At 39.2% G+C, this 12,683-nt stretch overlaps 1 protein-coding gene across 9 annotated transcripts in view; it reads right to left on the reverse strand.

Moving 5' to 3' along the window:
* Positions 1 to 12,683, reverse strand: part of Plekhm3 (pleckstrin homology domain containing M3) — a 175,320-nt gene that overhangs the window by 26,637 nt on the left and 136,000 nt on the right. For 8 of the 9 annotated variants that reach the window (XM_013157563.3, XM_003474190.5, XM_063237367.1 and 5 more), the window contains one exon: positions 1,733 to 1,890. In XM_013157563.3, coding sequence (XP_013013017.1) covers positions 1,733 to 1,890 — 158 coding nt within the window. Of the gene's footprint in view, positions 1 to 1,732; positions 1,891 to 3,907; positions 8,282 to 12,683 lie in introns of those variants that run through there. The other variant, XM_063237370.1, reaches the window with a different exon arrangement.

Genomic DNA, 12,683 nt, shown 5'->3' on the forward strand with positions numbered 1-12,683 from the left:
TTTTGTGGTTCAATGTATGGCTTATTCAGTTGCAAGCATTTTAAATTTTATTTTTACTTTTATTACAATCACATACCACAAAACTCACTCTTTTTTTTTTTTTCCTTCCCTCTTGTATTTGAAAAACTCACTTTTTTGAAGTGTCTAATCGGCTGATTTTTAGTGTTGTCATAAAACTACAACCATCACCACAATCTAATTCTAGAACACTTTCATTATCAAAAGCAGTCCTCTCCCCACTAGTAGTTTTTCCTCTGTGCCCTCCCCACAAGTCACAGGCAGCCACTAATCTATCTTATCTTTGTGGATCTACCTCATTTTTAGATTTTTTTTTTTTGTCTTTTTGAGACAGGGTCTTGCTATGTAGTTCAGGCTGGCCTTGTGCTCACTTTGTAGCGCAGGCTGGTCTCAAACTCATAATCCTTCTGCCTCAGCCTCTCAAATGCTGGAATTACAGGCATGCGCCACTGTGCCCAGCTTCATTTTTAGATTTTATATAAAGCAAATTGCACAATATGCAGCCTTTTGTGTCTAACTTCTTTCACTTAGTATGCTTTCAAGGTTATCCATGTTGTAGTCTACATTCCCTTTTTAAGGATAAATAATATCTGATTATATGGCTGTATCAAATTTTATTTATTCATTCATCAGTTGAAAGACATTTAAATTTTTTCCATTTTTTGGCTACTATGAGTACTACTTATGTGAACACTTGTGTATAAGTTTTTGTGTGATGTACACTGTAAAAAGGTAAGCAGTTCCTAGGCAGTGAGGTGCCTGCCTGTACTCAGGGACTGGAGGAGGCTGGGTGACTGTGTGTGTTTCATGCATTTATGTGCCTGTCTTTTATATGTGGGGCTACCCTAAGTTCCTTAATGTTTACAAATAGTCTTTGGGTTTAAGAAGAGGCCAAAAGAGCTGAGTCAACTCTTACCATCTTAGCTCTCCCCCACATGCTTCAGCCTTCCCTGGCTACGGGCCTCACCTTCTGCCCCGAACCGCAGTGTAAGTGAGCCCTGCAGGGTGGGAAATGAGCCATGATATTCATGGCCAAAGAAGTCAGGGCACACACACAGAGTCTGTTTTTATTATGCTCTGGGATGAAAAGAAAAGTAATATGTATCATTTTTTGACTCAAGACAAGCAATAATAAGAACCTGGATTCCAACTTAGTGGGGGAAAATCATCCATAAATCATTGGATCTGCCCACATACTACTTTGGTTAAAAAGGCAACCCCACATAAACTCCTACTTTTCTCTCCTTGATGTCCTAAAACTTTCATCGCCCCATTGCAGTGTATCTGTGGAGACAAGCATGTGGTGAGTGGGCAGCGGCTCACAGGGTGCTCCAAGCATAGCAGCTGACCCAGTTCCAACCTTCCTGGGAAAGGCCAATTTCCCACTGCCCGTCACCATCGTTTATAGTGAGGGTTTTTCCTCCTAAACCTTCATTCCAAAACTGAATCTGAACACTTTCATTACTTAACAAGGCAGAGCTCGTGAGGTTCCTTTGTGACTCTATTATCTCAGTCTGGATAAAGGTAGCAGAGTAAGGGCTGGAAAGAAATATAGGGAACCAAAGGATGAAACATGGTTTCCAAGAACAAAGGAAATGTATTCCCAGGTAAGAGACAGAAGCAGAGTACCTAACTAAGAATTGGCCCGATCTGGCCAAGTAAGAATGCATGTGACATTCTCTGGCATGCTTTTGTAAGACGAGATATTCTGTACCTGCTGGTTGAAATATCCTCAAAAGGGTAGAGGATCTCTCCATTGTTACAGATTTCGCAGATGAACCCCTTCTGGCTACAGAGACTGCAGCTGTACACGTGTGAGGTGGCAAATTTAATGACCTTGCCCAAGAATGGAGCCAGTTTTCCCTCTATCACCTGCAAAAAGAGAAATGGGACAGGGAAGAAAATTCATTGAGAATACAAGTCTTGCAAGAAACGAAAGGAATTCTTTTCCTTTATACAACAGGAAAACCTCTAATTATAATTTCTCAGCAACTTTGAGGAAGAAAAGAGAATTTCTGCTCCAAAAGAACTCTGGTTTAAACCACTGGAGGTTGGAAAATGAAGTTGGCGAAACTTCCTTTGTATTCCTCTTTCTTTGTAGTTTGGGACCTACTTGAATAGACCAACTTTGCATTTATGGTGTGGTAAGAGGAGTGTGGTGGGTTTTCTACTGCACACTGAAAGCATTCTAGGAAAACACCAATGTAGAAGTTTACGTTAAAAAAAAAAGAAGTTTATGTTAAGTTTAAATTCATTAGCTTCTTTGATGACTCATGGGATAGCTTTTCATCATCTCTCCCAAGGGCAAATATAGAAAAATGGGTTCTTTTTGCAGCTGGTAAGTATACAAAGAGGGAGCAATATGGCCCTCTGAGGGCCATTGTAAGCTTATAATTTTAGTAGTGGTTAAAAAATTGGGAGATTTCACATTTTTAAAAAATCCAGATTTTTTTTTTTTACATATACATACACAAAGACCTAATAAGAATTAGATCCAACATGATGATGGTCCTGGCTCTGAATGATGGTCCTACTCCTGAGGTGCTGTCCACTTGACAGTTGTCCCCAAGGCCCTGATATCTGCTCCCCCATGTTATTTCACCTGCCAGTTTGCAGACACCCATGAGTTTAGTGATATGTGCTTTGTTTGTTGGTTTTGTTTTTTTCTGAGACAGGGTCTTCTTATGGAGTTCTCTAATTTACTATGTAACAGAGACTGGTCTCAAACTGGAGGTGATCCTCCTGCCTCAGCCTTCAAACACTGAGATTATAGGCCTGTGCCACGACACCTGGCTAAACACTTATGAGTTTAAATTACCCACTTTGTTATTATTTCTAGGTTGCCTCATATAAAATTGAGGCATATATAACAAAATTGAGGCAAAATAACAAAATATAAAATTTGTTATTATTTATGGTCTTCAAAAACTTCAGCATTTTACATATTAGCAAGATACAATCTGCCTTTACTTTTCTGTCATCAATGCATATGCACATAATGCTAATTTGGGCATAAAAATTTGGGAATACCATAATGACATACAAGTAATTATAACTCTAGGGGAAGGACAGATCAGAAAAGCAAGCCAGTCACTTTTTACATAGTTATGTCTTTGCATTTAAAAATAATGTACGTTACCTTTGCACTAAACTACAGAGAGTAAATGGAAAAATTGAGTTTTCTGCTCTGTAAGAGTAGAGCTTTCTACTTAACAAAAGGATTAGAAATTACACTGGCTGTTATCTGAGTCAGGCTGGCATATTTCCACCATTCTTCAATTTAATTCTCTCTCGTAACCTTAGGAAGCTGTAGGTAGACTGCCTTTCATTTCTGTTCTCTGAGGGACCGGTCACTCGGATAAAGCCCAGTGAGGCATGTTATGCATGACTTTCTAAGAAATAACTGCTACTAAATCTTATATCCAACCACCAGTAAACACTTTCCACTGTGTCGCAGGATTATTTCCAAATTGCGGTAACAATATTTTAGTTGAGTTTAGCTTTCCTACTTTACTCTCTTCTTAAACAACCAAAGTTACAGACACATTTAAAGAGCGGCACCAGATATTGTACAGTCTGGAAAGTAGGTGAGTATCAGCTGTTGGAAGAAATAGGGAATGGGAGGAACTTTGAGGAAGATAAAGGAAAAGATTGAGCATCATGTGCAGAAAGCTTTTCTCTCTCCAAAAGATTTCTTTGAATATTTTGAAGGTTCTTGAAATGTTTCACCAAATTTATACTGCCAGCAACATTATATTCATTCCTACCTATGGACTTTAATAAGGTTTTGAAAGTTAATTTGGAGATTTATATATTTATAATTTTAGTCTTTCTACCAATGAACCCGATACCTACCTCCATTTATTACATATTTATTATTGCTTAATAAAAAAATTTGTTTTCTTCTCTTATATAAGCCATTCATTTATTACTTATTTCAAGATTACTTTTTTTTTTGGTCTTTTTTGTTTTTATCGGTACCAGGGATCGAACTCATGACTGCCTGCTTGCAAGGCAGGAGCTTATGCCGCTGAGCTAAATCCCCAGCCCCTCAAGGTTACATTTTAAAATAATGTTTGTTCTTATTAGCTACTACTGGGATATTAGACTATATTGACATTTGTGTACATCTTACATATGACCATTTTCCTGTACTTCATCAATGCTAATCATTTTTAGGTGATTCTTGCGGGCCTTCTAAAAGCAAAAAACTGGCTTTTCCTTTCTATCTCCTCTTTATATTTCATGTTTTATTGTATCACCCAGAGCTTCTAAAATATTATTAAATAATAATAGGGCAGAAGGCTCTAATTGTTATTTCATTGAGAATCAAATTGGAAATGATAAAATGTACTGTAAATGACATTTTCTCCATTGAACATTTCCTGTCATTCATTACATTATTGATTCCCTCTTCATTTTAACACCTTTATTGAAATGTAATTCAGCTACCATATTAATCAAGCATTTAAAACATGCAATTCAATGATCCTTAGCTTACTGATAGACGTGTGTACCATTAATGCAATCAGGTTTAGAATATGTCATTCATCTTTCCCTAAATCCCCATACCCAATTAATTACTCCCATTTCTCACTTTCCTTGCTCTTCCAAGTCCTAGGAACTAGTAATCTACTTTCTGTCTCTATAATTTGCCTATTTTATATAAATAGGATCATATAATAGGTGTCTTTTGGTAACTGGCTTCTTTTAATCAGCATGAAGGTTCTGAAGCTTGCGCTGTTTTAATTACCTATAATCTACAGCTCCCTTTCCCCCTCACCCTACTCCAGGCACTTACTGCCCTCTCCAGATTAATGAAGAACATCCTGGTCTTATTTCCAGGTGCCAGTCTTCTTCCTTTGGCCCATCCAGCACACCTGACCAGTTCTGGATACCACCAGCATACGCATTCTGTGATGCGTAATGGCACCACCTTTCCTTCTAATCCTTGGTAAATTCTTTACATTCTTACTCTACCATGAAGCAAAGCTTCTTATTCATTCATTTCATAAAATCACATTGTCCTGGATCCTCAGTACAACAGTAAGCTGGATAAGAGGGCCTTATGTTTCTTCTGGTATGTAAAGGCCCTGCAGGCTGCCGCCGCACTATGGAGCCCAAGTCAGTCCCATGCTGCGGGCGAAGGTTTCCTGCCCAGAATGTGCTTGCTTGCTCCTGTCCCTGTGTCCTTTCCTCTGTCGAGGGCTTTATTTTTCTTAACACTTGTTTAAACACCACATGGGCTCCGAGGCTCAGATTATTCTGGCTTCATCTGGAAAGCCATCTTTGGTTACTTCAGCTGCCACAGACCAATTGTGCCTTTCCCTAGACACATGCTTTTACATCAAGTATGTGATTACTCTGTTTTCCAGTAGTATACTGAACATACAGTCCTACAAAACTGGCAATTTTGTATGAGGCAACCTAGAAAAATGTGTAACTTGCTTGAGGGCAAAGAGTGAATCTGCTATGCACTTTAAATAGCCCCTCCCTGCCAGGCACCTGAGTCTTTGTTCACTGATCCCAGCAGGTTTTTGCCTTTTCCCAGCAGTCACATCTTGGGGTTGTCTATGTCATAAACGGTTTTAGTCACGCGGCTGTGTTGTTTAGGAAGAAGCAGAAAGAGTGGTGGCGGCTCAGTTATGGCCATGTTTCAAATGGCTGAAGCTGCAGAAATTTTTCTTTCTAGAAAAGTGAGGTAATAGTCTAGAATTTATTTTAGAATTTATAAGCACTCCTTTGACATTATAGAAAGGAAAACATATAATGTTCCAATGGTAAGGATGTATTTAAACCTTGTCTTTGAATACAAGTACTAGCAGCACTGGGAAGGGACTCCAGCTCTTCTGGCTTCTGGGCTACCGGTTTAATCACTATGAAAATCAGACTCTTACATCTGTATGTTCTGGGCAACTGCTCAAAGCTGAATCAAGCATCTTGCCTCTTCTCCCCCACCCCAAAAGAGCCTTACTCCTTTTACCACCACTTCCTACCCATCTTGGTGTGATTTAGGTTAGGACCCTATTCCACAAACACTAGGAAGACGGTGGCCTCAAATAAGACCAAAGGTGACGTGCTGCCTTCAGGTTCCCGCTAAGGACAAAGAATAGAAAAGACCTGCTCGGGTCTTTGCCTGCAGGGTAGGCAAAGGCAAAGTCTCTGGCCAAGAAGTGCAAAGCTCTGAGTAAGGTCAGACCTGAGAATCTGCTGTGTCCCCTAGCCTGGCATTTCCTGCTATCACTACAGTCCTCTACAGGGTCCAGCATGGGAGAACGCCTGTCAACTGCGTGCCCTTGCTAGAGCTCATGTAGGGGACTCTGATACATGGAAGGCAAGCCAGACCTGACAGGACAAAATAAACCCCAAAGGTACTTCCTTCATAAAACTGCCCAAACGTATTTTAAAAAGAAACTACATAACCATGGTATTGTTTTTGCTTCTTGAAGACTTAGGTATATTTTCTCACTGCATAATGGTCTGATACATGAAACCGAGAGGCTGACATTCCAAACTGCTCTCTTTTTTTTAAAATTTGTTTTGTCTTTTTCATTTTTATTGGTACCAGGGATCGAACTCACGTCTGCCTGCTTGCAAGGCAGGCGCTTATGCCGCTGAGCCAAATCCCCAGCCCCCCAAACTGCTCTTTCACTACTTAGTTCTATCTGGGTAGTAAAAAGCAATGGAACTGACTGGAAAAAGAAGGCTGATCCGAGTACAGGTTCTAGCTTATCCACTTTCCAGCTGTGATTCTGGCAAGCTACCTAACTCACTGAGCTTCTGTTTCCTTAACTGAAAAATTAGGGTAATATCTGCCTTGTAGGACTGACAGATCAGATTTAATATACTGAAACTAACCTAACCCAACTTAGTGTCTAAGTTAGAGCAAGTGTTCAATAACTAACAGCTTACTACTACTTACATTTACCTAGGCAGAAATCCTCAATCATTAACACTCATCTCTCTTTTTAAACACACAGGATTTATAGCAGGAGCAAGAGGAAAAGTCCTAGAGTTCATGTGCCATTTTCAGAAAGGCATTGAATTGTTCTGTTTGGATAAGATCAACAGAAATTACAGAACACCATCAAACACATTTCCCCCGATCCCATCTAAATATGAGACAGCTCTTGAGCAAGCATACTTACTTTGAGACCAAAATGCTGGGGAAGACACTTAGCACATGTCAAACTTGATGTGAATCGTTCATGTAAGACAGTATCTTAGCGACGCCTGGAAATTGTCTTTCTTATGCCTTTCCTATTTGTAATTAAATTAGCCACAGGGTAGGGTAACTTTGTAAGTATCCATCAAAAGTTGAAGGATTCATTTTTAGTATTATACGTACAGTGGCTTTACTTAACCAGGTGGTCAAATGGACATGACATGAATGCTAGTGAAATAGACTTCCAAATCTTTAGTTTGAATATCTCCGTTTATTTCTCCCAAAGCGCAAGTCTATGTGACCGAAGTCATGACGATGTGATTAACAGAAAACATACGACATTCTCCCCCATCACCTTGGCCCCTGCACTGGATCCCTTCCATATGCCAAACTAACCTAATGCCTTGAGAAGAGGCAGATGTCCAAGGAGAGGGAAAGGGTTTGTTTCTGGCTTCCATGAAACTTGTTTATCCTAAGGAAGGTACCAGTCTGATTCATTCACTTGGGAAGTGTGCATATAGGACAATGTCACCATGGTCATACTGACTGAGTGTCCAAAAAATATGAAGCCCCATTTGTAATTTAAAGCTTTGCCATGTTATCACCTTGTGAGACAAGGACAAGATGCAGCAGTATGCTGCTATCTTCTTCCAGATTTTCCTATTTTTCACTTTTGCATTCTCTCTATCAAACTGTTGTCACTTCAGATGTTTCCAGAACTCAAGAGACTGTTGAATGTCAGCTTCTACAATCTAGTCAGCTGATAAATACAACAAATATGCTCACCCTTCTTATGCAAAGGCAGCCCATGAAAGCTGCCTGGGTGAACTTACAGCTGGGGATACACAGTTCTCTCCCTCTTCTATTCTGGTCAAGATGGTCAGCATTGGAATTTGAGGCATATGGCTTTCTTGCAGACTAAGACAACAGACTTTATTTGATTTACTTTCTTGAAGACCAATCAAAAATTACAATTAAGTTAAAAAATAACTTAGTGCTGCCTTTTCCAAACCACAGTTTCAGAAACAGCTGCTTATTACTCATGTGTGGCACCAGGAAATTGCAGTGTCATGTTCAAGGTCTGCAGCCAGTGGAGATCTGTGGGATTGGAAAGAGGCACAAATGATTCCTGTCAGTTTACCTTCACCCTCTTGGGACCTCACAAAACTAAGTCTACAGGGAAAACAAGACAGATCACTAGAACAAAAAAAGAAAAAGCTCTTAGCAAATTTCGTTATGCACTGGCTGATTCTTCCTTTCTGGTTTGTCAAGTTACCTTCTATTTCAAAATAAGCACGCCCAAACCACTGTGTAAAATCTAGATTTCGGACTACTGTTAGCAATACTTTGATGAAGAGGCTGCTGCACTGGACAAATGGCTCTTCTCTGAAAGTCTAACTCAAAGACCCAGTTCCTGCTGAGCAAACCCACCTGCGGCTCACTAGGAACAAGTGTGGGAATGGCAGCAGTAAAATTGTCATATACTGTGAAATACTTCCAATATAATTTAGCTTGTACTTGCTTGGCTAGATGACTGTGAGAGGCTGCATTTTGTCTCTGTGCCGTTTGTGCGCGTTAATAGGTGGGCAAAGTAGAGTCTAGTAACCTAAGCTAGGTGAGTCTACAGGAAGCTGGGAAACACAGTCTGTTGATTCTGCTCAAGTCGGAAAACCCTAACACACAGTGAAACTATTCTGCATCCTCATTCCATTCTAAAATTTACTGCTTTTACTCACAAATTCTTTTTTTTTTTTTTTTCAGGCAATGCTAGTTTCTAATACTCACAAATTCTTTAAAACAGAAAATAAAATGTGTATCACCACAAGTATGTGGGATATGCCTATTTCAAAAAGTTAGATAAAACTCTACTTTCCATAAATAACCTTTGAGCTCCTTATCAGGGCTCAATGCTGAGATGTTTATACATAAACATGGCTGCCCTTCCCCCAATCCATTATGGAACTGGTCAACAGGATGTAGGTTTTGGCTAATGGAGCATTTTGCTGAAGGACTGTTATGATGTCACCAATTAGCTCTTATCTGATATTTTCCCAAAGGTGATAGTTTCTACTAAGACTTTGGAAACTGTGATTTAAATAATAAATTTGTGAGTGGCCATAATTATTCCTCTCATATTACATTTTGCTTCCTGCTTGAAACTAAGCCTCAGGGAATAAAAGATAAAGGAATTTCAATAGCAAAGACAAACCCACAGTGTAAATTTCTTATTCAGAAAAATTTATGGGATGGGGCCTATCTGTGACAATTTTTCTGCACTAAATGCCTTGAGGGCTTAGCTTAGTCAAGCTGAAATTCCACAGAACTTTAAAAATGAATTTGCAAATACTGAGGGCAATAGCGTGGTTCAAATATGTTAAGCCCCAAAATGGCCAAATGATCTGATACAGGGGTATGGGTATTTTATACAGTGGTACCTTGGTACTGCTTGTTAATTGCTCTGAGAGGAAGAATGAGCATCAAAAAAAATGACAAATACCCCTCAAATTATTCAGGCTGGAAAGGGGAGCCATTAGGCAATATTTAACATGCAAGTTCTAGCTTCCATGTTAAGTGCCTTGTTCAATGAGTTTCAAAGTCCCAAGGTATGACAGTATGGGAAAAACAGATGACAATATCACAAATTGAAACAGTGCTGAAAATTCCCAGTATGATCAGAAGAATTAACTCTGTTAATTAGCTTTATGTCTGAAATAAATCTGATTTAAGTTTCTAGTATTCATTCTTGGCCCTAAGTTGTAGCATTACTGATTCACTGGGATAGCAAATGAGAAAAATTTCTAAGCGGTCTTTGTAACCCTGTTTCTTTATTTAATACAGGAAGAACCTGAGGCCCAGAGAGCAGACAGAGCTGACTAAGGTCACATAGCTACCAAGTGACAGATGGGGCTTTCTTCTTAAGCACCCTGCACAAGGACAGGGCCCTTGAAAGAGCTTTTGGGCCAGAGTGTAGCCTGAGGGTCTGCATCAGCCCATGGAATTCCATGATCACGTGAGTCTGTGGTGCTGCCAGGTAAAAACACGAATGTCTAAACCCTGCCACCCCTGCACCCAAGCAAGATGTGCAGTCCACATGGGGCAGGTTCATACCCACGTGAATCCACAGTCTGATCTGATCTGAATTGGACCTGCCTTTGGTTTATGGAAAGGGAACATAAAAATTCTAACTGTATATTCACATCCTGTATCATTTTCTGTATATGGAGATAATCTTAGTGCCTTACTGGTTAAGCTACTGAGAGATTCATACAGTAGCTTGGAATTCTATGAGAAAAATGGCCTTCCCATCAATAACTAGCCCTAGTCTAGTTACCAGAACTTGGAGATGTAACTTTATTAAGGAGAAAAGCAACTGCAGCTGGAAAAACAAAGCAAAGCAAAACAGTGGAAGCACTAGGGCTTTTCAGAAAGGATCTGAGTGGCAATAATGTGAATACCTGCTTTCAGTGACAGGGAGAAAAAACAAGACCCAAAGCAATATTACTTGATCAGGTGAGGAAATGAACCACAAACAGCAATCAGAACACTGCTGGATGTGGTAGTACGAAATGAACCACAAACAACAATCAGAACACTGCTGGATGTGGTGGTACGTGCCTATAATCCCAGCACTCTAGGAGTGACTGCAAATTCAAATCCAGCTGGGCAACGTAGTGAGACCCTGTCTCAAAATGTGGGGAGGGTTAGGGTTATAAAGCCCCTGGGTTCAATTTCTAGTACTGTACTAAATAAGAAGAGGAGAGGGGGAAAAAAAGCCAGGATACACACGAAGGCCATAGCAAAGCAGGGAAGAAGTCGGGAAAGGATGCAAGCAAAGTAAGGTTACATAGAGAAAGGCAATTCAGATGCTCACAAAGCGAGAGAGGGAGAGAAAGGGGCTACAGCTGATTGTGATCTGAAATGTGCAGACTGTGAAATCCTGGTTTGTTTCCTAGTGGTGGCCCTCCGTAAGCCAGAAGTAGACGACCTTTTCTTAGATCAACCAGCTTCTCCAGGTCTCAGTTTCCTCATCTAGAAATACAGTGATTATGCTAAGTCATTCAAAACGAAATGATCAATAAGGATTCCTTTCAGTTTGAAGATTCTATGATTTTTGTGATTAACCAACAGGGAAAACATCAAAAGGATTTTTTTCAATAGCTCGGGAATATAGAAAGGGAAAATATCTGGGGAAATGGATAAAAGGTGAGTTTAACCAGACTAATTAGAAAATACTCCAGGAAATTTTTGACAGAAGTAAAATAATGTCACCAGCTTTTCATTCTCTCGCTTGCTGAGTGCCATTCAAAGGGGGAAGTAAGGTCTTTCAGAGATCATCTACTCCCAGGTGTACCACCAGATATCAGTTTTCCTCTGCAAATCCCTCCTCTCTTCAGTGCATTTAGTTAGTCAATGTTTAGCTAGCACTTTGGGGATGAAAAGCACAATATAAGGGCTCAACATTATCATTATTACTTAACAGCCTTTCTGGGACTAGCAATGCCTGAGATTAAATGAGTAATATGAGTTCCGGGGTAGAGGCTGTGATCTAATAAATTGCTGGGTCACAGATGGAGAAATACAAACCTTGCACAAAAACTGAAAGAGGTGCTATCTATTAGCCCGCACACCAGATCCAAGATTGCTGGTAATTTTTATTCTATGCTTCAGGCGTCAATGAACAGTAAACACCACTTACAACACAGTACTTATCATGATTCCACACATCCTGTTTCTCCAGAATACTGTCCTGGGTGCTGGTGCTATTTGTATGCTGGGAATATGTAGAACCACAGTATGGGTTCAAATGCATGGGAATTTAGTACACAAGAAAGTAGGAGCAGGTAAGTCACTTAGTAAATGCTGTTGGGGTGACTGGTTAGCCATCGGGAGAGAAAATAAAGTTGAATCCCTAACTCATCTCATAAAAATGTGAAATTTTATGTAAAATTTCATAAGACCTGTAAAAACTGAAGATTTCAAAAAAGCCATAAAATATTTTTAAAAGCATAAATATTAGAAAAAATATAAGAAAAACATTTATTGTGGACTGAATATGATCAAGCCATAAAAGTGATTTTTTTTTTGGTACTAGGTTATCGAACTCATGACTTTGCACTTGCTAGGTTGGTGCTTATGCCACTGAGCTAAATCCCCGGCCTGAAAGTGATAAATATAAATAAAACAAAGAGTACATAATAGAATACCATTTAAAAATAAGGTAACTAGGAAAATATTTCCTATTTAATATACAAAAGAGCTCTTTCAATTTAATAAGATCAACCATATAAGTTAAATGCAGATTAAACAGGTAATTCACAAAATTACAAAGGGCCAATAACATAAAAGCTATGCTCAATCTTACATTGGAAAAAAACTGAAACAACTGAGTAGCTTTTTTTTTTTTAAATCAGAATGGCTATAATTTAGAATATTAATAAAGAAAGTTAATATAGAAAGAGATACTCTAAGATACTAAGTGGAAGAATAAATTGGTTTCACC

The sequence above is a fragment of the Cavia porcellus genome, unplaced genomic scaffold (assembly GCF_034190915.1).
Source record: "Cavia porcellus strain 051 isolate PalLab524CR breed Dunkin Hartley unplaced genomic scaffold, mCavPor4.1 scaffold_26, whole genome shotgun sequence".
Lineage (NCBI taxonomy): Eukaryota > Metazoa > Chordata > Mammalia > Rodentia > Caviidae > Cavia > Cavia porcellus.